Below are 25872 nucleotides of genomic sequence, written 5' to 3'. Positions count from 1 at the left end.
TTCTCCCCTCAAGGAGATAGACAACGCCAGGTATATGAGATAGACACAGGACAAAACTGGAAAGCAGAATTTAGACATCAAGTCCTTGAGACCGAAAAAAAACGTAAAGCGGTTGTAATTATGACATGTTTCTAGTTTAAGGTTGAATTAAAATTTTCTTGGACATAATGCAAGAAAATCTGATTTAGCCATTGATTCTCTTTAAGTGTTCCCTTGCGATAGTGAACGAGTTTTCTGCCCATAAACAAGAGTCCGTCACTATTTTTGAGGTCGACAGTGACGACGTCTTGATCCTGCTCTTCCATGTTTTTAATTTTTTCTTTGTCGAATTCAGGTGTGATGGGATTTTTGTTTAGGCTAAGATCCCATTTCAGGTCGGCTGGATACCTTTCGATAGTGAGGGAAAGCGTAAATTCGCACTGATCTCGGTCGAGATGTTTGGTTAAAGTAGCACCAGCTACGTATCCACCAAAGTATGTGTAACTCGGCTTGACGCTATGAGCAGTGATTCTCCTGACAAGATCAGTAAGTTGTTCGTGAATAAATCTGGAAACACGGTCGTTATGCATGTTGTAACGCATCGATTGCGCATCGCCTAGCACTATTTCTTTGTGCTTAATCAAATCATGTACATAATCCGCATAGGCAGTTAACACAAACGGCGGCAAAATGTTACGAAGATAGACATATTGATTTTTAATAAACTTATCTTGAGTCCCTGGATCGTATAGCGCATGATCAGATATAGAATGTCTTGCAAAATATTTATAAATGAACATGTCTCGAAGTGCTTTTATGGCTTCGTCTTTCCCTTTTATATGTACTCGACTTTGTTGTTCTGACAAAACTGGAATGCCGGCGTAACTTTTTGCAACACTTTCGTCAAGCTCGTATACCATTTTATAAACAGCTCTCACATCTTTCTGGTCTTTCCCTTGCAATTCAAGCAACATCCCCAAAGCCAAATACGCCAAAGCCAAATCAGACTCGTTTGTAAACAAACTGGTCCCCTTCGTCAATTCGAATATAAACAATTCAGAAATACTTCTGGATTTCTTATCATCATCATCTATCTCAACGTACATGTCTTATCAACTTTTCTGCATTCTCGTAATCTTCCTTCTGTATTAACACCAGGCCTAAGTTGAAATATAACCTTGGAACATTGGGATTGTTTTGTATACCCTTAGCAAAATAATACAATGCATCTGTCAGACTCACATTATGGAATGTGTTCATCCTCTCTAAGGATCCTTGCAAATATTGTTCCATGCTCAATACGCCCAAACCATTCCACTCTTCTGACTCTCGATCCATCTCCACTTTGTACGCCAAATAATTGTTCTGTTTGTCACAGTCTTCAAGCCAACACTTCGGCGTATGTTCTACCTTGTACGAATTACTAAACTTAGACAGTCTATATATATATCGCTTTGTTATGGGAAATTCCTCCTGTCCATAGCCCTCTCTATTTTTAAAAACTTGATTCTGTACGCATTTCGTATCAGCATTCCCACTCTGCTCTGCTATATGTTCTTCGTATGTTCCTGAATAAAGCACGATCAATATCTGAACGAAGATTAACAATGCAAAGAATAGCAAGACTCGGTTGATAGACATCGCAACCAGTGCCCAATTCAAAATGCCAAAAATTTAATAAAATTTCTTACTTGCTAAAAAAATATTCACTCCTTATTGAAAATGCTGGCACTTACAATCGTTGGAAAGAACGATTCTCATCTTTTTGAAGCAGAACTGAATGTAGACAAAAATGATTATCAACTGAATGGAGAGGAATATTTACCCTGGGATGATGATTCAAATGCCAAAAATGGCACTTATCTGTCAAACTTTATCGTTTACTCAACACTTGATATGGTTGATGAGACCATCTGGAATGAACCGAAAATGTACGCCTATTAAAGTGTAAACTTTAGGCGTGCGAAAACTCATCTGTTTTATTATATTGTCAATGTAGATATTTATCAACTATTGACAAGTATAAATCCTTTTCAGTCTCGGCATACGTTACCAGCGGCCGTATCCTTTTTTTCATACGTTGTACATTCTATTGTTTCACATTTCATATGTAGAATGACTACAGTATGCATTCTTTAACTCAGTATGTTTGCGATTATACATTTATGCTTCGGGTGGCAATTCTGTGCAGTCACCAAGTTTTTGCTCGCACACCAAAACCAAAAGAGCGAAGAGGCAATCAAACAGTTCTTCCGAGACTGTCATGAGCTCTATTTAAAAGTGCGTCGCGTTCTGATTTCTTGTTTTTTTGAAATGGTGCAATCCCCGCAAACTCGTCCACCCCTGCTTATCTACTTGGCTCTTCTTTAGATGCTCATGAACCCTTGCTACGAGCCTAATTCGCCAATTACCTCGAAGGCGTTCTACGAAGGAATTCAGGCAATCGCAGATCTCCGATTCGGTAGTGGAAAAAGAGGAAGTCCATTCTTGTAAAGCCACTTCAGGTTGAAACTTTATGTACATCATACCCTTACAGGCTTGTTGTACTTCTTTTTATAAAGGATTACCTCCAAGTTTGAAACCGTTAAGGAAAAACCGTTTCGCACACTCGTCACATATAAAAACAAACGCATCCCTCTTTTGAGATACATTCTCATACATTTATCACACAAAATAAACAAAAAACATTCTGTGAAAAGCCAACAACGTGAAGAGAAGGATATACCGATCAAACCGTTCTTCATCGGGTTGAGTATTTTCAGGCCCTTTTCCTTGTAGTAAGATTGATTCTCTGAGGTTATGAAACTCTCCATTTGCTCCATAATCTATCTTTCCGTCGCACAGAATATCTCGATCAATTCTTTTTGTGGTCGAGAGCAATACGTAAGACGCTGTAACAACTCGTACCTTGGACGACTTCGTTTCTTTAAATATCGATAGCACATAACAAGTCATACAAAACAGCATATTTTCTAGTACAGTTGCGCAGTCAATTTTGCTAGCTTTTTCAAAATAGCAATTAATACGGTTAATCGTGAGACGATACCGCTCCGGATCCACTCCCTAATGCAGAGGATCAGTCAATAGAGCTCTTGGGTGTATCGAGGGTATAGAAGGACGTACACGTTCAAGAAAAACGTGAGGGATCTGGTCTGAAAAGCGAGCACATTTCTTGTACTCATAGTCTCGCTCTATCCAGATACTTTGAGACTCCTCGCACTCTGAGGACCTGGAACTCATGTGTCCTTCTGAGATGGTTGAAGAATTGTAAACCTGTGCAAATCTGGAATTCTGATGTTTACAGAGCAAGTAAAAAAATACAAAAAAAAGCAAGGGCTTTCGCACATCTTCTGCCCCTTTTTTGCGTTCGTCCACAAAAGTCCAGTCACATTTTTGCCCTTGAACTGTCTACACACTGATTTTCGTGTGTGTACATCCTTTTTTTCTTCTACAGTTCTCTGCTGAGAACGCAAGGCGTGGCCTATGGTTTGGCTTTGGTACTCGGTATGCCTGACCCTCGGCGTTGGCGTCATTTACTGCGTTTCGAGGTATTATCTACAAAACAAGGTTATCTACTTCCCTTACCTGCCGGCAGGTTCTCGAACCAATTTCTACGAGCCCGAAAGGTTTGGGATTAGCAATTACGAACAAGTCAACATTCTCACCCCGGATGGGGAACGGCTGTTTGCTTGGTTGTTCAAAGTAGGGGATGATATCGAGAACGACAGACCCACTATGATTTATTTTCACGGCAATGCCGGAAGTATCCTTTCATTGAGATGTTACCACAGCTTTTAAAAGTGTTTTTTTTAATAAGGATGGGCTGATTTACCTCTCTTTGCAAGATCGAGCTCGCAAATTCTAAACTCAATGAATTTAAACTTTTAATTATTTCTATTGACTCTGTTTCTTCTGTCGTTCTTAAATTGCTGTCTATTCGCTGCAACGCTCATTTTCCAATCGACCACAACTCTCAGACATCTCATATCGCTTGCTGAATATTGCAGAAATCCTCCACCTCGTCCGCGTGAACGTCCTCGCTGTTGAATACCGTGGTTACGGAAAATCGACCGGCACGCCTAGCGAGTCCGGACTGCAGCTAGACGCCCAATCCGCCCTTCAGTGGCTCCTCCTTTACCCTCATATCAATCATTCTAAAATCCTGCTATTCGGGCGATCCCTGGGCGGCGCCGTAGCAATCTACCTTGCTTCACTCTTCTCCAATTCCGTCCGCCTGCTTATCGTCGAAAACACCTTCACTTCTATCTCTGCAGTAGTACACCAACAGGTCCCTTTTCTGAAATACGTCAAGTTCATTTGCTTCAACCAGTGGAACTCTGAAGCACTCGTCAAATCTATCGATCCAGACCTTCCCTGTCTATTCCTGTCCGGGAAACGAGACAAACTCATCTCAACCACCATGATGCGAGCCCTCTATAATAGCTACCGATCAACACGTAAATCTTGGATAGAATTCGAAAACGGAGAACACATGAACACCTGGGAAATGCCAGGATATTACGAACAGCTCTCTTCCTGGATCGAAGCCAATTGCCAATAAAAAACAAAACCGCTTTTCTAACCTCTCACCCCTATTCCTTACCCTTCTATATTTCGCACGCATAAACCCAACAACCTTACTTCTGCACGTTTCGTGACTCTAGTCACGGTCCATGTACACGTGTTACGTACATCTGTCACATCACATGCGCTTCTCTTGCAAGTCGCGCATACCTCTCTAAATTCATAACCTCCCCGTAATGACTACAAAACACTTCAGCCGCCTCGAAGCGCCCAACTTCAGTCAACGCGCTCGACCGGTCGTCACTCGAACGGCCAAACGCCCACCTACCGTCAAAAAAACACTCTTTTTCTGACGCGTCTCGCTGTACGTTTTTTCCACAGCGTCACTCTGACCTCCTCCAAATGCTCTGTCTGTCAACCTCAATGCCTATCGAACGCTCTCGAATGTCCTAGACTCATCAACAAAAAAACCGGGGAATCGTCTCCCTTGACTCACCTTCCTTGGTCTGCACTTTTTTCGATACTTCGCTAAAAACCACACGTCAGACGCACTCCAAAAACGCCTTCCAAAACGAATTAGCGCGCAATGCATGCACCAGCCTAGACAGACGCGCTTCCGAGGTTCAGATATTCCCATCATTAAATACGACCACATCTATGCCGCATACATACATTCATTTCGTCTCCCTAGCTCTTCGTTGCTGTCGACCACGTCTCTTTCCCCCTCCGAAAAATGTCCCTAAGCCCTGCAAAACATGTACGCCTCGTTCCCCCAGTGCATCTTTTACTCGAGAAATAACCGTAGTCGCCTGATTCCTTGTGTCGCGCGCGTCTCCGATCGGCATCAGTCAGCTCCTTAATTCGCAAGTCTCCAGCACCTAACAATACTCACAAATAACACCTACGCCTTCAAACCATTCGACCACTAACCACCGCGCGCCACAACCCGCTCTAGGCATGACATACAGACACAAAACCAACACCCCGAGAGACCAACGTCACTCGACGCCGCGACTTGCACCAAATCTGAACCTGCAATACACACGCAGTAGGCTTGTACACAGCCGAGGGCGCCGCCGTCTCAATCAAGCACCCAAAACTGCCGCAAACGAAGCATTTCTTGATAGAATGACCAAATCACGCATTCTTGACCACCCCTCGATGCGCACCTTATAGCTCGCCATAGATACTACAGGCATCGATCCAATGAGCGAATCTGTACCCTCGAGAGGTCTCCATACGCTATCCGTCGTACTCAAGCAAATTGCGATTCGACGCCAGCCACCACGGGCATGTTCCATACGCCGCAAATACCCTCTGCAGGAAAGAAGCACATAGCGCAAAACGATGCAGAAAATCCTGCACGCCCCCACCGCCCCGACGCTGGCTCCGACACTCTCACCGCACCTTGTCGCAGACATCAATCACTCGAAGACCCCCCAAACGCCGCCGTCGAGGCATTCCTCTACCTCCGCGCTCGCACCCGACGCGTCCAAAACCCATTTAGTAATTGACACATCCCCCTCTGTACCGACCGCACGCGTTCGCGAACCTCGGCATAGACATCACGGATACGCGCAGAAAAACGCTCCAAGAGCTGTCAAGCCAATTTTACCGTTATGACGCAAAACACGGCCAATCTGCTGTACCAAAAATAGAATATGTCAAAAACGACCGCCGCAATCAACTTGTGCGCTTCAATTGACAACACCCCCTTGGATAGACGTTTCTGATCGTTGTTTTGTACTTTTTCTTGATTTCTGATTGAATCAGACTCACGGACGCGCGCAGGGCACGCGTTCTCGACGTATTACCTTGTGGGTCCCTGACTGTTTCTCGCCGTGTGCTTTGAAAACCTCTCTTCTCGGAACCAGCAGGACGACATCTTCTGTCCTACTTCGAGGGGCTCTCCGCATTCTCGCCTCGACGCGCGCCGCTCGAAGGGTCGACGAACTTTGTTTCAGTCCCTGTTCTTTTAACGGAATTTTCTTTTCATCTCTCCGGCGGCCCGAGCGGCAAGGAATAGGACCACCGTCGAGATGAACGCTCAGATCGGCTACATTCTGAAAAAGGGGGAGTCAATCCTTGAGAGCTGCGACCAAGTTATTTTCAGAAAGAAACAAGGAGCCCTTCTGATCTCTGACACGAGGCTTTTGTGGTTCAAATTAGATAGTTCCGCCTCTATAGATATGTCGACCTTGCTGTCATTGCCGATGTCTAAGGTCAAAAGTATGTCATAAAGTTGCTGTCCCTCTTCTGATGGCTTCAGTGAAAGCGCGCAGGCACGTGCGGATACACCTGCACTACACACTCTGTACACAAGCGGCGTTCGGACGCGACGAAAAACATTGTCTGAATGGAGGCGTGACACAAATAGCTGATGTCGTTTTTTTTTAATTTCTTAGGCGTGCAAAGCAGTCTACCGAACCAGAAGTTTACTCTTTTGAGGATAGAGGTGCTGGGCGAGCCGGCCGCGATATCTCCTCCGCCGAAGAACACGTCTATCGCCTCGGAGCCGTCCAACGAGTCCGTGATCATTTTTCGTTTTGTCGGTGCATCATGCGAGAAGGACCGCGATGCAGTTAAGTCGTTGATTGCCCGGTTGATTTCTGACAGGTGGAAAATTCGGGGGCCTTCTTTGGACGCGTCACCGCCTGCCACTTCAGAGTCTCCTGAAAAACCGGACCTGGAAGATCAAGCCGGTTTGCCCTCCGGGAGGAGGGAAAGGTCAATTTTGTCGTTAGAAATCGATCCTCGCTACAAGCACATTTTAAAGCAACACGATTACATTTATATGTTGTATGCTGAGTTCGTGGGACTTGGCATAGTGTCTAGTGAAGAGTTCTGGCAGATGAACGAGGACTGGGTGAAATGGGAACAAGAGTGCTTAGAAGGCAAAGGCGTTGAGCCAGTTGAGAGGGATCAGCCTCCATCCCTGAGCGATCAAGTTGTGGTGGCGGAAGAGGTTGCATTACCAAATTCGTTTGTTGATAGGTTGAGATCTTCTCTCCAAAAGGGTCGCCTTCGTCTGACATTGACGCCTCTTCTGATTCGGGAGATCTTTTTCGAGTTTCCGTCGGTTGAAAAGGCATATCAGTCTAAAGTTCCGCTCGAAATGTCGCACATTGACTTTTGGAACCGTTTTTTTAGGTCTCAGGTCTCAAAGCTTCAGTGCATGGAGCGATTAGCGCCGCACCGTGGGGCTTCGAGACACCAGGATGTGAATGGCTCGCCGGGGGAGGGCAAGAGGGAATATGTGGTGGACGACGCGACGTTTTCGCTCTTTCCTGCGTCGAGCTCAGAAAGAGCATCTGGAACTGCTCCGAGAGGGGTTCGGACGTGGATCGACCCGAAACAGGTCGACGCGGAATTTGCGATGCTGACGAACTACGAGGGCACCCAGTCGTATGTAGAGAAGAGGCTAACGATGAAAAATAAAGCAGCTGAGGCGAATCGAAGCAACGGAGCGGGTCTTGAAGCGGCGAAGCGGTATGAGCCTTCGGATTTGGAGAGGCTTCAGACGGAGTTGGGCTTGAACCAATCGGCTCATCCAAAAATTGATAAGAGCGAGGATGTATTAAATAATCAAGTAGAGTTGGATGAAGAAGAAGGGCCTAATCCCGAGTTAGAGATGACCAAAAAACGATCTGTTTACCTTCAGCTGATTCGAAAGTTCAATCGGTACGGAGACTTGGTCGTCGCGAACATCCAGGCAACCGAAGGAGGTGCAGAAAACGGAGAACCTGATCGCTCGAAGCCGGATGTCTCGGTTCGCACGACCGGAGAAGAGCACTCCAAGAAGTTCAGCTATTTAGATAAATCTGTCGACAAATGGAGGCAAAGCAAGTCGGTCCTCTGGGTCGATTCCTGCACCGAAATGGACACACCTACTCTTGGCGAGTCAGAAGTTGATTGGATCTCTGCTGAGAGCCGGTTGGTGGAGGACTGGAGGAATTGGAACATCCCTCATGTCCTTGCTTCGAATGCCCCTTCATTGCCTCCGTCTGTACCCCCTGCACATCCAGAAATGCAGGAAGATCCTTTCCGAAGTCGAGATTTTATATTTCGCATGGAAAGGTCGTCCATTTGGAGGCGGTGTTTTTGGTCTCTTCTCTCTCTGTGGCTGTCTCGCCAGTCTCCTGACTTGGAAGAGAAATTGAAGAAAATCAGAGTCCAGCTGAGCCTGTGTCACCAGTCAGGACTACGCGTTCGGTCCGGTCTACCAGAGGCTTCGGCTCGAGAATGGGAGAGGATATATTTGCTGCCCATAGAACGCGCCATTTCAGTTTATGAAAAAGTTTTTCAATGAAATTTTTTTTCTCGTCTGAGTTTACATTCCGGATTCTCCTCAGCGGACCTCTAGAGGCAGCTCACCTCAATTTTCTCTTTTTTTGACCGTCCTGTTTACGAAGATCATGCCGTTTCGGTCTTGCTCATAAAAGTCTTGGTCGTCGCACCACGGCTGCTGCGCTCGGTTTTTGAGAAACGAATTGATCGGCTCCTTGAACGCCACCGGGAAATTCACCCTCCAGTGAGTGTGGAGTCTTTCTAGCCCGGTGACTTTGCTCGAGAAGAAGCGGACCGGAGTTGGCGGTTGATTGCCTCTATGAAGCTGGGTGGTATTTTTCTCGGAGTCTGGTGAGTCGCTGTTCGGAGAGGGACGATTGTCGTAGACCTCCTCCAGCAGCCATGGACAGAACAGGACTCCGACTTCGTAGTTGGCGATGAATAGCTGCGTTTTGTTTTTTTGAAGCGTTCCCCAAGAGGATTTAGATAGATTGGCGCTGGTCAGAAGGGCCCAATGTATAGACTGGTCGTCCGAGTTGATTCGGTAATAGCACTTAATATGAGGAGGGATCCGCTTTTTTGCCTCGTCTCGGCTCAGGTATTCGTACAGGTTTGGGATGACATTCGGCGCATAGAGTCTTTGGCGGTCTCCACACAACTCGTATCCGGCGAAGTACCCGTCGATACAGTCTTTGACGAACGAAACAGAGGGCCATATGAGTTTCAGCTCGTCGTTAGGCACGGCTGACCGTGCATGTGGGTTTTCGGAGTCGGGCGCGCTGGAACGGAGACTGCATGGGGGCTTTAGCTCGTTCGAGGGAAATCGGGCGATGCCGAACGCGTCTTCGAAATCTTTTCGCACTTCAGACGTGATTTTCCCAATACTGGAAAATAAGGCATACACGGCTGATCGACTGGGGGGATTCGAACGTTCTTGGTGTATGGGGCTCGTCTGAATCCACTTGCGAGCCTTTGCAATTCCCACATCACTCATTGCTTTGTTCCGATGAAGACCTGGGATGGAGGTGATTAGGATTACGGCCACCTTTGCAAAGCTGTATTTATTTAGGAAATTTGTGTGTAATTTAGGATCCATATGGTGCAAGTAGTTCAAAAGCGTGCGTTTGAAGTCGCCGGAGAGTTCTTCTGACCGGGCGAAGAGAGGGCGTTCAGCGCTCGTCGGGCCTTTGAGTTCGAAGTCTTGAAACCATATTCCTTGAATTTTTGTTGCATAATCCGGTTGGGTTAGGTTGGCGGTGGAGACGAACACGCGTAGGAAGCCGGGGTATTCGATGATCCCGATTTTCCCGTGGTGAATTCCGTAATTCCACCTCGTCTTGACTTCGACACGAAGGATCTCGCAGTTGGCGCCGACTAACAGGCGCTTGTTTTCTACGCAGGTGTCCGGGAGGGAGAAATTGGCGCTCGTTGGGATATTTGGCGCCAATACCGTCCTGGCTATTAGGTTGTGAAGGTTCTGATCTCCGTGGTAGATTTTACAGGGTATGGCTAACAGGATAGGGCATTCCTCAAATAGCCATGCTGGATCGAGCACGAATGTCGTTAGGACGGCGAATTTGGCGTTTTTGGTAACGAGGTCACGAATCGAGACCTCGTGAGGACGTGGTGGGATCCCACACTCCTCGCCAAGGCGGTTGAACCGAAAAACTACCTGCGGGGATGTTGTGTTTTCGAGTGAAAACAGCGAGTCTTGGCGTGTGTGCATTGAGCGAGTCGACTCAGACCTGGAAGAGTTTTTATCTGAAATGAATGAAGTGATATGACAATGAGTTCGAGAGTGCACGTAGAAACGTACGGTGGTTGGGGATCCATCTGGGTTTTTTGGGCTCTTTCGTGGAACGAAGGGAGCCTTCAATTTGGCTGACAGGTAATGAGGCTGGAAGTAGTTTTTTGAAGAGCTTAGAAATTTTTTGTATCAAAAAATTGAATGTGTAAAAGATGTCGGGTCGGCCTCCTCATGCTGCGTTCACGATAACGAAGCCGATTGAGACGTTGATACGGAATGCGTTGGAAGTCACAGATTTTGATGAAGAAAGTCGAAAATTTTGCCGCTCTCTGATTTGCGATCGAGCAGAACCGGAGGAGAAGGCTGGTCCGTTCTCAGGAGGCTGTTCTCTTGGTGAGAGGCGCGAGGCTCAAAGGAGCGTTCGGTTCAGCGTACTAGTGAAGGCATTAGAGGCATTGAGGCAGTCGGACCCGGAAAAATATGGGCGTGTTTACCTTCACGAAGTCTTGCGTGGTTCTTCGCTTTGTTGGGATGCCGGAGAGGGAGTACGTTTTTTTTCGGAGGACATAATGTCCTTTCTCTCTTTTGGTGTTGAGATGGATATTTTAGGAGGGGGATTTTTGACGGATTTCAAGTCTGAAGGTAATCGGCGGTCGAAGTTCCAAGAGCAAATATCGGACAGGCTGTACGAGAAGATGGTGTTTGGAAGAGATGGCGGGCGCAAGGTACGGGGCAGATAGTCGCAAGCGGGGGTATCTGTACAGGTTGGAACGGAAGAGTTGTACTGATTGCATGTGTGTTTAGATGAGAGAGACAGACAAAATGAACGAATGGGATTCGCTGTCTCGCCACGGGTTGGGGATTATGGGGAACATATTGGTTGGAGCGGTTACCGCGTTTGTGATTTGTTACTTCTTGTTTCAATCTATGTTTGGGAGCGTCGCTACGAGCGTGTCGGCGGGGGCGATTGGATCTTTTTGCGCATTGATGGCGGAATCGGCGCTGTATGCGATTTACGGGAGTCGAGTAGAGGCGAAGTTGCAGAGAGAAAGAGTTAGGAGGGGAAAGGTGGGTCCATTTGGAGATCCTGCGCCGAGTTGGATAGAAAAAAGGAGGAAAAAAGGAAGCGTTGGTTCACAGAAAATGGCAGCGGCAGCTGAATAGATGAAGACCTTTTTCCGCGCGCGGAAGAGGGAACGTGCAGCTCCGGTCGGCGAGGATCGCGCCAATTGAGAAGCAGAGGTCATCCGGCGTACGCGCTTCGTATTGCGGTTAGAGAATATGAGATGTCAAAAAAAATTAAACGATCAACAGTCAACGTTTTTAGGTAGCAACAGGGTCGGATGCCCTTTATTGTACGCGTATGGACTCAAACCCCAATATTTTTTTGGTGAGAATACACGGAAAGGATTGTACAGAGGGCGTTTTGTACCAAGTTGTAATTTGCGTATTCTTCAATTCGGACGCCGGCCCAGCCTCTCGCCTAGAGCATCTTCCGGGAGACATATCTGACGCGCTTGTGGACTAACCCTGCATTTTGAAAATCCGATAAGAAGGGTGTCCGAGTTGCAAGTGATGTCTTTCCGTCTCTGATGGGTTCCGACAACGCCGGTCGAGCCCGCCAATCCCCGCAGAATCCGTCGGATCGAAAACGCGCTATGTGTCTACGTGAACTTCAGACTTCTTTTCAGGGTTTGGGTAGGATTGCACTGAATTGGGGTATTTTCTTTTTGGTATGGCGAGTTGCAGACACTCCTTCCAGTCAGTCTTCACCGACATATCCGACAAAATTTGAAAGACTTGGTTGACAGTCAAAACCTTGCATGCCTTCATTTCGGAAAGCACTTCCAAAGGGAGTCGAGCAGTTTCTATGTGGTTTTCGAGCGCGAGATTATAGCAAATTCCTTTATGTTGGTTGTGATCGACCAATCCGCCAATCACATAGACCTTGTCCGCTTCAAGGGTTCGAAGGACGTTCTCGGACCCGTCACACAAGTAAACTAGATCGGAGCGCGGAAAAAGGTCTAGGTAAGACTCCGAATGGGTTTTGATCGCCCACTTTTCGAATCCGTCTAAAGATGTTATTTTTTGCTGGAATCTTTGTCCGAATCCAGTGAGATGCAGTTGAAGCGGGCATTCTAGCTTTCTGTTGGTCGCGTAACACTGGGATACCTGCGTGACCAAGGAATTGATGGCCCTGTCATTCATCAGATGGTCGAACGACAGATCGATGACGACACGGATGTTGGAAAAGACAATTTGGTCAACTGGCCGTTTCTTTCGCAAGTAGAAGATGTTTTTTTTTCCAGTAGGCAGTTCTACACTGGGGTCTTTCCCAGCAGCCTTCATAGCAGATATACGCGCGGACCGATTTCTGCGTCGATTTTCTCGTTCTTTGGGTGCGTGCGTTTTCCAATGGGCCTCGCGGAGGGCTTGGCGAAGCTGTTTTTTCTCGGCTTTGGACAGTCGCTTCGCAGAGAGAGGAGACTCTCGATCGCATAAAGTGCCCTCTTCTCCCTCATCTGGATTCCGACCAGACGGGTAACCATCTTGTGTAGACGACATGACGAAAAAAAGATCCCCGAGAATGCCAGGTTTGGAGGATATCGCCGGCGGAAGAGACCCGGAGAAATACCTATTGGAGATGGCGGAGTGTTGATAGAAAAAGTTCGCAGTTGTACGCTGTGCTCCTTCGCGCGCGTGAGAAAATCAAAGCCCTTGCGTTACGACGGCTCGCAAAAAAAAGCAAATTTTGCTTCACCGAAAAGGCGCGCGGTGCGCCTTTACCCGGGTAGTCCACGCGCATTCGCGGTGATCATTCTAAGGCGCCCTGAGTGAATGATTGCGCGACGTACGCACGGTCGATTTTTTACTAAGGTATTAGTTTTCTGTCCGTGAGAGATTTTTCAAATTTTCTCGGGTGTTGTTTTTTTGGCAAAAAGCTTCAATCGCGTAAAGCGTCGTGCTGATAGGATTTATCTCTTACTTCGGATTATTCAGATAGGGTTACACGTGCGTGGTTTAAGACAAGCGTTGCGGGTTATATTTCCGGATATCGTAGTGTTTCGACCAGAAGAGGTGACAGACAATGACGTTGCGTTCTGATGTGACATGATGATGGCCAATGGCGGGCAATTCGCTGTTGGTCCAGAGCTAGGCTAAATGACATATTACAGTTCTCGGCTTGTCTGGTCGGATACGCAGGATGGGGCAATATTGTCTCCTGGCTTTTTCAACTCAAATCGACTGGCAATAGGTTCTAATGGCTCCTCGCTGTCAATGTTCGTCGCGTCAGGCGCTGGTGTCTACTACGCGCCTTATGCGTCGCATAGTCGAAAAGCGAAATGTCCGACGGAGAATGGCGTCGCGGATGAGGGGACGGATTTGGGAGGTGAAAACATCCGCGCGCTGAACCGTGAGTGTCGTGCTCAACAAGGGGCGTTCGAAAAAACGTCGAACACAAACGTTGATTTTTGTCTGGATCGAGTAGAAATTCAGAGTTTGATGCAACAATATGACTCAATACACCACAGAAATATTCTTTACGCTATAGGAACGGCCGGATTGGCGATCGCTATGGATGTCACAGAAATAGGCGATAACTTCAAGTCAGTTTTAGAGAATCAGAAAGAAGGGTCGATTTCTTTGTCAAAACTGTCATATCCAAAACATCGTTCTCATCTTCTTGTTCCCCCTTCATTTCGAATTCCAAATCTCACTCGCTGGAGTGGGATTAGCTGTCACTCAACTCAGCCATCCCGTTGTTGTACGGCTCGGTACATCGATAAACTCGTCTGCTTGTACGACAAGGACGTCTTGCTCAACTTCTTCCATACCGTCCATTCGCCGACTCAGCTTCGATTGATATCCCCAAATCTGCTCGCCATCACAGAACAGCACATTCTGTCCCTATGGGACCTTCGCATCTCTACCACGTCACCACAAGGTGCATCGACGGACTCCGAATCCACGCGGAGGGAAGCGTGCGTACAGCGACTGCGCGTTGAGAACGGTAAAACACTATGGGCTATGGACGTCGCCGATGAGCCTATCATCGGTGTGGGCGGACAAGGTCGTTGCGTGTTCATATTTGATCTGCGAAGATCCGGTCCCATCGCCACCTGGGATCACTGCGTAAAATACGAATTGACCCATCTCAAATTCTCTCAGCAAAACCCCAGCATTCTATCCATCGCTGGCGCCGATCGAGAGCTGATCTGCGGCAAGTGGGAACGTCGGCGACAGGCCCTAACGTGCCATGAAAGGCACATTCGTAGCATGGATAAATGGACTGGCATGGCAGCCTCTCCCCTCACTGATTCTATATTCGCTCTAACCATGCAAGGAGAGCTCTATGAAATAGAAAATGTATCTAACTGGCTCGAAGAGTAAAGCGTTGCCAAAGCTTCAATTGTTCCGCACCTCTTCGTAATTTTTTTTTCGCGCCTCTTCGAAATATTCCAAAAAAAGTCTTGGCCTCCTCCCAATATTCTCATACCTCTCTGCACGCACATTTTCCTCTTCCTCCTGCCCAGAGAAATAGCTGCAATCCAGATGTACAAGCGTTACCGGTCAAACGTCTTCAACCCCCTTGAAGATTCTTCCTCCGAAGACGCTGACCACGCGCCGCGCCTCCTTCCCCGTCCATCTCTCAAGAAAATAAAAAAAATCAAGCGTTCCTGCCATTCCCCGCCTCCCCAAAACTCCGCGCGACCTAAAAACCCCAATTCCGATGATACCATCGTCCACCAATCCTTAGTCACCGAGCGCGATCTCAAAATGGCCGGCAAGGAAAGAAAAAAACGTGGCAACCTCATCACGACATATCAATGCTCACTCTGTCCAGAACTTGAGATCAAATCGCTTCTCGACGTCAAAAACCACATCAAATCAAATGTATGTACTGAAAACCAAAACTTAAAATTCAATACGTTGTTCATATCCGTATTGTCTTTACATATTATGCATGTTGATTCACCTTCTTGAAACCCCTCGCACAACCCAGCTACATCTCAAACGACAAAAAACTGCTCGAAAGCTGCGAGGGCTAGCTTCCTCCGATTCCAAGAAGACGCGCAAAAAAGGTCTCCAGGCCGGTCTAACTAGACTTATCAACCGCCTTAGACGAGTATCAGAAAGCTCATAGACTTCTGTGTGATTTGTTTTTTGCTCAAAAAAACTTTTCCCAGGGTTATTGTTGACCACGTCCTTTCCTCAACGTTGCCATAATTTGCGAGAAAAAGAATCGTTTTTTGAGGAATTCAAGGTGCTGTGTGGATTTACCGTCCTTGAATTCCTGCATATCCACAAAAGATGCATATTGCATTTGCCGCGCCGAAGCAAATCCGTTCGCCATTACCGAGAAAAAATTTTTACGAAAGACGACTCTTCGTCGTAACACTGTTGACATAAAGCCGACCTAATAAGAAAAATTTCTACCCTCTAAATATACAACAGGTCTCGCACCGTGTTCTTATAAATTCCGCATACTGATTTCTGTGTGTAGAGCATTGAAAGCCATGCAAGATCGAGCGCAAAAAGACCGATGCTCTTTTTATTCAAATACATCCGTGGTTTTTTCGCCTTTTTTTTTCGTACTTTGGCTTCACTGACTTCTCTTTCTTTGTCCATTCTGTCATCAAGCGCGCTATCGACTTTGCTTTTTTTGCCCTCTCAGCAAAAAAAATTGTCTTTTCTACGTCGAAACGAAATTTGAAAAATGCTTCTGTCATCGTAGGTAGGCCTTCAAAAAAAAATCGGCATGTCAACTGAATTCGATCTTCCCTATCTTTTTTGTTGCTTATACAAACCAATCATAGCTACCAAATTCGTAGGCTCTGTAAAGTACCAACTGCACAATGCCAAACTCAATCGGGTGGTCTCATAGCTCGAGGTGGACCAATTTACATCGCATCTCAATTATCTCCATTGACTCTTTCGTTCACTTCTAAAACAATTGGTACAATACATTTTTTTCTTAATACATGCATACATGTCCCAATTTAATTGACCAAATCCTCTTTTTTAGATTGCCAACGAAAAGGTACAGCGTACGTGTTTATTCAATCTAGTCCTTCGTAAGCCTCTCGGGGGAACCGCCAAGAATGCAATAAGGTTAACAGAGAGCGAGATGCCCTATTTCTTTATGTACAACTTCACTCAGGCCCAATTAACCTGGTTTTTCTGTTCTCTATTTTGTCTGAATCTCAAGTTCCCTGCTGCGCTATTCTCAGTATACGAAATAGGTGCTATGTTTACTTGATACACATCTGTGTATGCGCGTATTCCGTGCATCTATTTTTGTATGCTTAACGAAACGATGTCTCCTCTTTCTCCGCGACTTTGCATTTGGAAAACGTTTCTTGTTGTAGCAAATTCTAACTCAAAAACTGATCGTACGAACTAGGCCAAATTGGTCATTGTCATACCCAGGTATTCTTTTCGTGTAGATTGAGGACGTTATCGTCGAGTTCTAGAGGTAACTCCGATTTGTCCGAATCTGATCTGCAAAAATCAGAAATTGGACCGGCCAATTTCCAGTCCAAGTTCAATGGCAACTCCTCAAACAATAAACATTCTTTCGGCTCTTTCTATGGCATAAAGAATCTCTTACGTCGAAAATCGTCATCTTTTTGGTGGAGTACAAGACAACCTCGTTCTTTCAACCCCTTTACTACTAATTTCAATAGTTTGTTCGACCTCGGCAATCCCTCGCTGTCTCCCCGGTATCGCGCTGCGCAGCTGGTCCTGATCAACACCGAGAAAACCTTCTCCAAGCGTATATTCAAGGGCACCTACCTTCTGTTATGGAATTCCAGTATCGCGATCAGGCCGTTTCCGAAAGACTGCGAACTACCTGATTTTTGGCAAGCACAACTCGAGCTTGGACGAATCGACACGATCCGGGGTTTTCTAACTTACTTCTGTTTTTTGAACTTGATCTTTGCCGTCATTTGGATATTTGCTATTTCCAGATATCCAAAACACTTTGCACCAAAAGTTTTCATGCTAGCCACACAAGAAGAAGTTATTCAATACTCAGAAGAGTTTCTCAAGGTGTTTGGTGCCAAGGAGACTGAGTCCGTTCCAAAGGAAGTGGCCACCGTATGTACATTCCTCTCGTACAAAACAATATATCCTGTACCATTTTCTCGCGTTATCCATGTACATTCCTTGGAATATTTCTGACTTTTGCTTTTCGCAGACTCTTCTTGCTCTAATTGACAGCAACAAATCGCAAAAATGCATCGAAGCATACATAGAAAGGTCGACAGATTCAAGCAATCCGCAAAACGTATGCGCTAAAACCCTTGTTAGTAATATTCCATCATTTTTGATGGAAACTGACATTCAGGGAAACTAGGTGCTTTTAATGCCCGAAGAGAAATTTGTATGCGTTAAACAGGGAAGATATTTGAAATTGAAAACTTTTTTTCTATCCTTCGCGCAATGTGTCAGCCGCTTGAAGGCATGTTTGTTAGTATTCTGTAAAAGTTCTGAGAATAACGCGAGGATCGGACTGATTCACGGGTTAATTTTTTCAATCTGCACTCCGAGGTCAATTGCTGAGGGCAAGGATATACGGATGTTTTCGCGGATAGGAGCAAAGATAAGATGTGGATGTAGACAGTGCACAAAGAGGAATAGAGGACAGAAAGCCGGAGAGATTGAGCAACGTTCTTGAGGACGGAAAAAAAAAGAGATCATTTCAATCGCTATTTTTGTTGAGATGGAGAGCAGTAGTGCTGTGGGCGAGACGACTCGGAATGGAAGCATTTATCGGCCTAGCGAGGATGAATTGAATATATTGAAAAGCATGCGAAGAAACATAATATTATCGACTGGATGGGGGATGATAGGGGGAATGACAGCGGGCTATGTTGGGATGAAATGTGCGTCAATGTGCGCAGAAGAGACCCGTGACTAGATCTCGATTGTTTTTGCAGTCAAAAAAATTGCTAAGTGTGTATGAACTAACTAGCTTTTTTTCGAATGTTTTGGGGCGGCGTTGATGGCGCGTATAGTGGCATGTGGATGGAGAAGTAGGAAGCCATTGTACATCAGTTTTGGATTACCAGTATCAGCGAGCCTACTATTTGGTTTGTTGGGAATGTTATATGGCATCAACGAATCGATAGAACCTGTCGTAGAGAGTAGTTCGATGCTAGGAAAAGAATACAGGAGACAGTTGTATGTGTGTGTACATGTGTATAAGAGTGTATTGATGAGTAGAGGTGCTGACGAGAGGTACAGTTTGAAGGCTCGCACTAAACCAGAGTAGGTGAATGTATCAGAAGATAGAGTAGAGAGCTATTTTATGGTCTAGAGCGGCGGAGAGGAGGGAAGCGTGATTAGATGATGAGCTGTGAGGAAGGGGTACAAGATCGACAGCCTGGACACTCTCTTTGTGGTAATGAAGGGTGGATATTTGTTGAATGATGCACTGCGTATCATTATTAAAGAAGTGTTCTTGTCTTATGTATTGTTTTCGAAGGAGGGACTGTAGCTTAAAGACAAGATTTTTTTTACAAATAGAAAAAACACGGACGAGATGGTCCCATCCAGCGGTAACAAAAGAGTTGAATTCAGGATGTATTTTGATGTCTTGAATTCCGGAGGAGTCAAGTTGATGGGTTTCCAATATATGTATTTTTTTGGCAAACCAATCGATAGCAAATAAGACGAGCCGATCGTCCGCTCCCCCGCATATACCAATCACCAGAACATGAAATAATGGCATCCGATCTGGAAAGAACTGTGAAACTTGTTCCAGTTCTGAAAGTGGTGCATCCCCTCTTTGTGTAGCGATTTGGCCGATTTCATTCGCCTGGATTTTCCATCTTGCAATCTGGTCTTTTTGCATCACATGTAATTTCCAATCATATATACAAGTATACACAATATCCATGCAAAGAATCGGTTTTTGGCTCATCTCTGCGTTCATCAGATACTCAGGCTCGCTAGCCAAGCATAAATTCTCAGCCTCTTGATGACAAGACGAAGTCGAGTCTCTCCAGCAGATGGCAACTTCCAAGGATTCAGAACGTTCTAGATTTGAAGGAGAATAATAGAATTCTGGAGATGGGTCCGGAAATAAATGACACTTTGACTCACTTTCACCCCGTCGACCCTCAACACTGGGGATTGCTCCAGGCTCTTTTTTGTCTCTTTCAGATTGTTTCTGTAGTCTCCATACATGCATCTGCCCGTTTTCAAACATTCCTATTAGATGTACAAATTCTCGTTTATTGGCCTGCTTTTCCTGTTCGTTTGATCCCCACTTCACGTCCAGATGTAGCAGCTTCAATGCCATGCACATTCCCAGTTTTTCTTGATCAAATCCGAAATTAAACAGTATGTGTGAACCCCCCGACGGTCTCTGCTCGCCGAGGCAGAATGCTGTCAGGAGACCTGAGTCAAATGTTGGAGATACTATCAACTCTATCGAAGGCAATAACGCCACCTTACAGAAAAACCCGAATCCAGTATATATTTCTCTTATTCGGTGCAGTTCCCATGTTCGGAGCGAGAGGGACCAGAGCGTAACGTAGCCATCTCTAGATTGACTTTTATGGTACATCAGCATGTACACGTGTCACATTTAATCAAGGGATTGAAATTATTATGAATCAAAAAACTATCAACACGTCGATATTGCACAAGAAGCTAAAAAACTTTTTCTGTAACAAGATAGAATTTGTAAAAAGTGATTGTCATCCTCAACCGCATACGTACGTTATCAATTGAGCCAGGCAATCTCTCGACCCGTCTCCTCTATTTATTCCCAGATCTCTAATCTGTAAAATTGTTTTCTGGTGTGCATTTGGGCAATGTGCAACCCTTCTCCATATCACGCTCATATAAACCGATAAACTTCCCTTCTGTCCACCCACGTAGACCAACCGCATACTCCATTTCTCATCATCTTTTTTTTCTCTATCTACAACGCTCAATATCTCCCCATCTAGAGTCTCACTATCCTCATCATATCGTCCCTTACACTCTCTATTCAACCCTACCTTCCTTATTTCCAACTCCCCATCTTTTTGTTGAACACCTTCCTCCATCGCATCTTCAACCCCATCTAATTTTCTATTCTCGCTCTTTTCCTCCCATTCTATCGTCTCCACTTCCTCGTCTAACGCTCCTTTCTTCAACTTTGTCCAACTGCTCTGTGTGTCTCTTGCATATGTCCACTTACCTAACACCTCTGCCAACTCTTCACCCCAGTCTAAATCGAGGTTCGGGCCAAATACGGCACTATGTATCGGTTCTCTCTCCGATCTCAGTACAAACACGGGACCCACCAATCCAGACATATCATTCTTAGACTCTGCACTTTTAGACATTATGACAAATAATGGCCTGCAAACTTCTTAACTTCTCGTATAAAGCCAACTTCACACAAACATTTATACGTGCTTTTCCCTATTACTTTCAAACTATCCCAGTATCACTTGAGTGCAAATTTTAATCTGCATACACTCAAAGACGTAGTGTTTTCGTCTTATACATAATCTCATTTCCTAGAGCACTAAAACATAGTCACAGCGTAATAACAATCCAAATTTCTCCAATTATGGGGACTGGGAAATACAAAACAACACAAAAACTCAACAGTACCAAAGCATCACTTACCATGTTAATTCTTCATTACTGTGAAAATCCATATTTACCCCTTATCAAAAAAATATTATTTTAAGTATATAAATACAATAATAAATTGATTTAATCTTTTTAATTTAATTTTATTAGTACACATAAAATTTGATATAGTTTAAATACAACTAAATTAAAAAATAAGTTTTTATGAATTAAGTTTACATCGGTATTTAAACCAAATATTGAATACCTACGAATATTTTTTTTTGTTTTTTCTACGTCTTAATACGTTATTGTGTGCATTTTACTTTTAGATGGATGAAAAACTTTATCAAGTTTTGAACCGTGTGTTTAGATTGCATTATTCACCCTATTAAAGCTTTCAACTAACAATTTTTTGCTCTGAAATAACCTATATAGATATCCATTTTCTATATCATGAAATTCCCTTGGAAATTCAGAATGCGATGCTACGAACTACACATGATATTTTGTTATGTAGAATTATTAATGCAAAGAATGAGATCTCTTCCGTGGGAGGTTCGCCAAGCGATGAAGAAAACGATAATAATTGGATCAACATTCGAAACAGCGCATACAATGTGACAATATTAAAACTGTTACTTGAAATAGCGATGGAGTTTAGGACATCATACGAATCGGGGTGGAGAAGTGGGTTAGGGATGTTGGACGAGGGAGAGTTGTTGGACGAGGAAAACATTAGTAAGAACGTGATGACGTGTGCAGATTTACTGACGAGAATGCCATTAGAGGGGGGAGGGGGAGGGTTGAGCGACTCGGAATCGAGAGTAGAAGAATGGATAAATTTGGTGAGAAAGCCAGAGACAGTAGGAGAGAGGGCGAGTGACGAAAGTAGAAAAGCAGGTTTAAGCTGGAGAAGATTGCACAAGAGGTTGTCGAAAAAAGAGATGAATTTGTTGGGGTTTATGCCGTTGGTAGAGCAGAGAGAGTTGATAGTGTGCAGAATATGTTTAAAGCCGGTGTTGCCATACGTGTGCATAGAACACTATGAGAGGTGCAGAAGTACGGCAGAGAAAGAAGGAAAAGTGGAAGAAATTGAAGAGAAATTGGCAGCGGTAGAGCGAAAGAAGGATTCATTAGATGGCAAAGGCAAAAGGAAAAGAGGAAGAGCAGCGGGGGAGGAGCAGAAGAAGGGAGAAGGTATATTGAGAGGGAGGGGCGGCCGGAGGAGAAGAGGAGTAAAAGATCGTGAGTGGTGGAAGCGATAAAGGAAAAGACAAGGTGTAGAATGTGGGTGGTCCAGTACTTATTGGCGATGATATAGACTTGGTTAAATGGGGAAGTTGAGCAAAGAGCAATGCACTACTAGGTAAAATAGAGTAACATGTGTACGAGGGTGGTGGGGGGCAATGCTTACGATATTTGTATACGTGAAACTTCCCAACTTGAGCGAAAGAGAATGAATATTTCTCTGCGTTTTTAGAGTTGAATAATGAGATGCACTATAATCAGGATCATCCAGATTTAGTGAGGAGGTGGTTTGGCCATAATTACAATAAAGGGAAAGAAACAATTATCTAAAAATCTGACTTATCAGGATAGATTTAGGCAAGTTTATAATGTACCATAAAAATGCTGGAGATGACTGTCTTTAACTTTAGTTTTTTTTGTAAAGGATTGAAAGAAGAACACTTGCAATTCATTATTTTTACCGTTTTTATGGCATAAGGTGGAAAGGTTTGGGTGATAAGGATAAGTCTAGTTTTCTTGTTCAAGGTCTTTTCATGTTTTCGGATCTATGAATACCTAGAATCCGAAAGCTGAGAGAGGCTTTGGCCATCTCTCCCGATCGAAATAAAGTTGGCCATTTTTCTAGGGGAGAATGAGGCAATATCCAGTTTTGTAACTTGACTTTTTCATACCCTGTTCTAGCATCTTCCCCCCAGAGAAAAAGCGTTTGTTTTTGGCGAAAGGCCTTTTAGTTAGAAAAGACGAGTTCCTCTCTATTTCAAAGGAAACTTTCGTGCCCACAGTCTCTGTCACCAAAAGCCCCTAAGACCTCAAAGAACTGGTTCCTTGCTGTTTCTGTACTACGTAATATATCGAAAAAGGTGTTTACTCAAAAAGAGGTATTGAAGAGTTTGCCTCTTATTTTTTTAGGATTCTTGATCTAGTTATTTTTAGCACCGTGGGCATTTCCCCTTTAGACCCCTTCCAGACCTCTTCCTGCCTGCGGTCTTTTTGTCGTCTATTATACGTGCGAGTCTTTCTCCACCAGTATCTAATGACTGCTTTTGAGGTTGTATACCACGGCACCAGGGCCAGAGTCAGGACGAGGAGTGGCATTTCGAGAGTCAACCTGTTTTAAAAAATTTTTTAAATTGACACTTACAGAGCTAGACAGAGAGGATGAAAAGTGATTTTTTTTATTTGTGTCAAACGTGAGCTTAGTCTGTAGCCATACAGTCCGCAAATTGGGAAGAAAAAAGATCAGTGTAACTGTCTAATTAGTGAAAAAATGTTTAAAAATACGTTTCAGACTAGCGGTAAACTGCGGTTGTCTACTTCGAGGAATTGTTTTCGTAATTTTGAGGGAAGATGGAAAGGGAAGAAGAGATGGGTATCTACTCAATTGGAGTTACCGAGGAACGTTCTCGAAGCAGAATATGCGGTGCGTGGACCAATACCAACTCGAGCCGAACAGCTTGAAAAATCCCTGAGGTCAGGCAATAGGCACCCGTTCTCAGAAATTGTATACTTCAACGTACGTAACTCAAAAATAGCTAAAGAGACGCAGAATTAGGAATGACCTCCAAAAAAGTAAAGGGTGACAAGGCAGCTTGCATTATACGTTATACGATGGTATAAGACAACGTGTATGTGATGTTTGCTTGTTCGCTCATACGTAGTACATGCATACACTCTCTTTTTACATAATCAGGGTGAGAAAACAGAGACAATGAAAGGTGAGTAGGGAAAACCGACTGAATTCTGAATTAATTTTCTCGTATCCATGACAGATTGGAAATCCACAATTTTTCGGACAGAAACCAATTACGTTTTTCCGACAAGTGATGAGTTTAATGGAACTACCAAGCATGATTCCCATAGTAAAAAATGAATTTCCAGCTGATGTCATTGAAAGAGCAAAGCATTACATCAATTTGCTAGAACTACCAGGAACAGGCGCCTATACGCGTAGCCAAGGATTGTGCTTTGTTTTAGAGGACGTGGCCCGATTTATTACCGCGAGAGATAACTTATGTGATCCCTCCGTCAGATCAAGAGATCCTCATGCTTATTCGCTGCCTGACAACATCTTTCTCGGCGACGGCTCCAGTTGCCTCATCCGACGTGTACTCCAACTTCTTATCAATGGCCCAAGTTCCGGTATCATGATCCCTGTTCCTCAATACCCTCTCTATTCTGCCACTATTTCACTTCTTGGTGGATCTCAAATTCCTTATTATCTCGACGAAAGCAATAACTGGTCTCTCGACATGAACGAGCTTGAAAAAGCCTATTTCGATGCTTCTGCAAACGACGTCTCAGTTAAGGGCCTCGTCGTTATCAACCCCGGTAATCCTACAGGACAAGTCTTGACACAAACCAATATGGAAAACATCATCCAGTTTTGTAAACTCAAAGACCTTGTCCTCATTGCCGATGAAGTCTACCAAGAAAATATCTATGATCCCGTCCGTAAGCCATTCATCTCTTTCAAAAAAGTCAAACACCTCATGGGAACCCCCTACCAAGACGTCAAGCTTTTTTCCAGTAATAGCGCCTCTAAAGGCTTTGTCGGAGAGTACGTCTCACGCATCACCCGGATGCGTCTTCATCTCTCAGCCTCGCACCCACCTCAGTGCATGGAGACCCTCAACGCCGTATTCGAAGTCCGGGAGACCCCTGCAATCGAAGAATGTACCCATCGAAAAAATTCGAAAAAGGGGACATATGTCGCGAACAGAAGGATTGTCTACAAAAAACGATACCACAAATGATGCTGTATCTAGGATATCAGAGAGGGGCGCGAGAAGTGGGCTTACACCTTCAGCAATGGGAGTGGTGTAGAGTGCTAGAGGCTGTTGACAAAGGCATTTAAGGTACACATATTTATTTCTAAGAAAGCTGACTGTATATTGAATGATTGTAGGTGTGGAAGAAGAGCAGGGTATATAGAGATGGACGGGATACCTGATATAGCACGTCAGGAGTATATCAAACTATGCTCGATTGAGCTGTGCCCTAATACAATGGGACAGATACTGGTGGGACTGATGGCACGCCCCCCAGTGGAAGGAGAAGAGTCATTCAAACAATATGAAAGAGAGAGGGATGAAATATTGAATTCCTTGTCCGTTCGGGCAAATATTATCATAAGTCGCTTGAGATCGCTTGAAGGGGTGACCTGTACAAAACCCGAAGGAGCAATGTACGTATTTCCCTCACTGACAATTCCAGCACGTGCAATTCAGAAAGCGGAGGAATGTAACATTCCTCCTGACACGCTATACTGTCAGGAATTGTTAGAGCAGACTGGAATTTGCGCGGTGCCCGGATCTGGGTTTAAGCAGGTGCCAGGTACCCACCACCTCCGAATGACGTTTTTGCCACCCAAAGAGAAGATGCTGTACATTCTGGATAATCTTCTGACTCAATTTCACCGCCGATTTATGGAGAAATATTCATAATGTAATAATTGACACATGCACATAAAAAAACCATAATGCACCTAAATAATTGTACTT

At 44.7% G+C, this 25872-nt stretch overlaps 6 protein-coding genes and 3 long non-coding RNA genes across 12 annotated transcripts; 5 read left to right on the top strand and 4 right to left on the bottom strand.

The window, feature by feature from the left end:
- Nucleotides 1-112: 112 nt before the first annotated feature.
- Nucleotides 113-1638, bottom strand: LOC126330800 (uncharacterized). Its single transcript, XM_049996404.1, has 2 exons — nucleotides 1084-1638; nucleotides 113-1010 (listed from the first exon to the last, which is right to left on the bottom strand). The coding sequence occupies exons 1-2, from the start codon at nucleotides 1618-1620 to the stop codon at nucleotides 132-134; spliced, it is 1416 nt and encodes a 471-aa protein (XP_049852361.1). The 5' UTR covers nucleotides 1621-1638; the 3' UTR covers nucleotides 113-131.
- A 72-nt stretch (nucleotides 1639-1710) lies between these two features.
- Nucleotides 1711-2435, top strand: LOC126330802 (uncharacterized). The gene is made up of 4 exons (XR_007563202.1): nucleotides 1711-1910; nucleotides 1979-2040; nucleotides 2171-2259; nucleotides 2350-2435. It is a non-coding gene; the product is annotated as an uncharacterized LOC126330802 (long non-coding RNA).
- Nucleotides 1933-3248, bottom strand: LOC126330803 (uncharacterized). Of its 2 annotated transcripts, none has more exons than XR_007563204.1 (3): nucleotides 3103-3248; nucleotides 2887-3042; nucleotides 1933-2804 (listed from the first exon to the last, which is right to left on the bottom strand). It is a non-coding gene; the product is annotated as an uncharacterized LOC126330803 (long non-coding RNA). The 2 variants fall into 2 exon arrangements; XR_007563203.1 differs by having other exon boundaries at nucleotides 2725-2808.
- Nucleotides 3249-3761: 513 nt separating this feature from the next.
- Nucleotides 3762-8865, top strand: LOC126330799 (uncharacterized). The gene is made up of 2 exons (XM_049996403.1): nucleotides 3762-6732; nucleotides 6909-8865. The coding sequence occupies exons 1-2, from the start codon at nucleotides 6543-6545 to the stop codon at nucleotides 8810-8812; spliced, it is 2094 nt and encodes a 697-aa protein (XP_049852360.1). The 5' UTR covers nucleotides 3762-6542; the 3' UTR covers nucleotides 8813-8865.
- LOC126330796 (uncharacterized) lies at nucleotides 8847-9886 on the bottom strand. Its single transcript, XM_049996400.1, has one exon. It carries the CDS (start codon nucleotides 9884-9886, stop codon nucleotides 8879-8881), a length of 1008 nt encoding a protein of 335 aa, XP_049852357.1. The 3' UTR covers nucleotides 8847-8878.
- Nucleotides 9887-11863: 1977 nt separating this feature from the next.
- On the bottom strand, nucleotides 11864-13356 carry LOC126330811 (tRNA methyltransferase 10 homolog A-like). The gene has a single exon (XM_049996411.1). The coding sequence runs from the start codon at nucleotides 13100-13102 to the stop codon at nucleotides 12194-12196; it is 909 nt and encodes a 302-aa protein (XP_049852368.1). The 5' UTR covers nucleotides 13103-13356; the 3' UTR covers nucleotides 11864-12193.
- A 146-nt stretch (nucleotides 13357-13502) lies between these two features.
- Nucleotides 13503-16017, top strand: LOC126330810 (uncharacterized). The gene is made up of 3 exons (XM_049996410.1): nucleotides 13503-13549; nucleotides 13689-15433; nucleotides 15543-16017. Exon 2 carries the CDS (start codon nucleotides 13700-13702, stop codon nucleotides 14927-14929), a length of 1230 nt encoding a protein of 409 aa, XP_049852367.1. The 5' UTR covers nucleotides 13503-13549; nucleotides 13689-13699; the 3' UTR covers nucleotides 14930-15433; nucleotides 15543-16017.
- Nucleotides 16018-16135: 118 nt separating this feature from the next.
- LOC126330812 (uncharacterized) lies at nucleotides 16136-17941 on the top strand. 2 transcript variants are annotated; one of them, XR_007563209.1, is made up of 3 exons: nucleotides 16136-16270; nucleotides 16357-17641; nucleotides 17742-17941. It is a non-coding gene; the product is annotated as an uncharacterized LOC126330812 (long non-coding RNA). The 2 variants fall into 2 exon arrangements; XR_007563210.1 differs by having other exon boundaries at nucleotides 16136-16587; nucleotides 16749-17641.
- A 5617-nt stretch (nucleotides 17942-23558) lies between these two features.
- Nucleotides 23559-25861, top strand: LOC126330815 (probable alanine aminotransferase, mitochondrial). 2 transcript variants are annotated; one of them, XM_049996416.1, is made up of 4 exons: nucleotides 23588-23885; nucleotides 23948-23997; nucleotides 24142-24929; nucleotides 25278-25844. In XM_049996416.1, exons 3-4 carry the CDS (start codon nucleotides 24196-24198, stop codon nucleotides 25813-25815), a joined length of 1272 nt encoding a protein of 423 aa, XP_049852373.1. In that variant the 5' UTR covers nucleotides 23588-23885; nucleotides 23948-23997; nucleotides 24142-24195; the 3' UTR covers nucleotides 25816-25844. The 2 variants fall into 2 exon arrangements, with proteins under 2 accessions (XP_049852372.1, XP_049852373.1); XM_049996415.1 differs by lacking the exon at nucleotides 23948-23997 and having other exon boundaries at nucleotides 23559-23885; nucleotides 25278-25861.
- Nucleotides 25862-25872: the final 11 nt, after the last annotated feature.

The sequence above is a fragment of the Schistocerca gregaria genome, unplaced genomic scaffold, assembly GCF_023897955.1.
Source record: "Schistocerca gregaria isolate iqSchGreg1 unplaced genomic scaffold, iqSchGreg1.2 ptg001361l, whole genome shotgun sequence".
Lineage (NCBI taxonomy): Eukaryota > Metazoa > Arthropoda > Insecta > Orthoptera > Acrididae > Schistocerca > Schistocerca gregaria.
Note: the sequence above shows the minus strand (reverse complement) of the source record. Positions and strands in the feature narration are given on the sequence as shown.

Bases quoted from the DNA above. Each gene is read 5' to 3' on its own strand.
- LOC126330800 (XM_049996404.1), bottom strand. From the start codon at position 1,620: ATGTCTATCAACCGAGTCTTGCTATTCTTTGCATTGTTAATCTTCGTT. The intron at 1,011-1,083 runs GTACGTTGAGAT...GAATTGACGAAG, and splicing joins CAGAAAAGTTGATAAGACAT to GGGACCAGTTTGTTTACAAA.
- LOC126330799 (XM_049996403.1), top strand. From the start codon at position 6,543: ATGAACGCTCAGATCGGCTACATTCTGAAAAAGGGGGAGTCAATCCTT. The intron at 6,733-6,908 runs GTATGTCATAAA...TTAATTTCTTAG, and splicing joins GCCGATGTCTAAGGTCAAAA to GCGTGCAAAGCAGTCTACCG.
- LOC126330796 (XM_049996400.1), bottom strand. From the start codon at position 9,886: ATGGATCCTAAATTACACACAAATTTCCTAAATAAATACAGCTTTGCA.
- LOC126330811 (XM_049996411.1), bottom strand. From the start codon at position 13,102: ATGTCGTCTACACAAGATGGTTACCCGTCTGGTCGGAATCCAGATGAG.
- LOC126330810 (XM_049996410.1), top strand. From the start codon at position 13,700: ATGACATATTACAGTTCTCGGCTTGTCTGGTCGGATACGCAGGATGGG.
- LOC126330815 (XM_049996415.1), top strand. From the start codon at position 23,640: ATGTTTAAAAATACGTTTCAGACTAGCGGTAAACTGCGGTTGTCTACT. The intron at 23,886-24,141 runs GTACGTAACTCA...TATCCATGACAG, and splicing joins CAGAAATTGTATACTTCAAC to ATTGGAAATCCACAATTTTT. The intron at 24,930-25,277 runs GTACGTCTCACG...GAATGATTGTAG, and splicing joins TCTAAAGGCTTTGTCGGAGA to GTGTGGAAGAAGAGCAGGGT.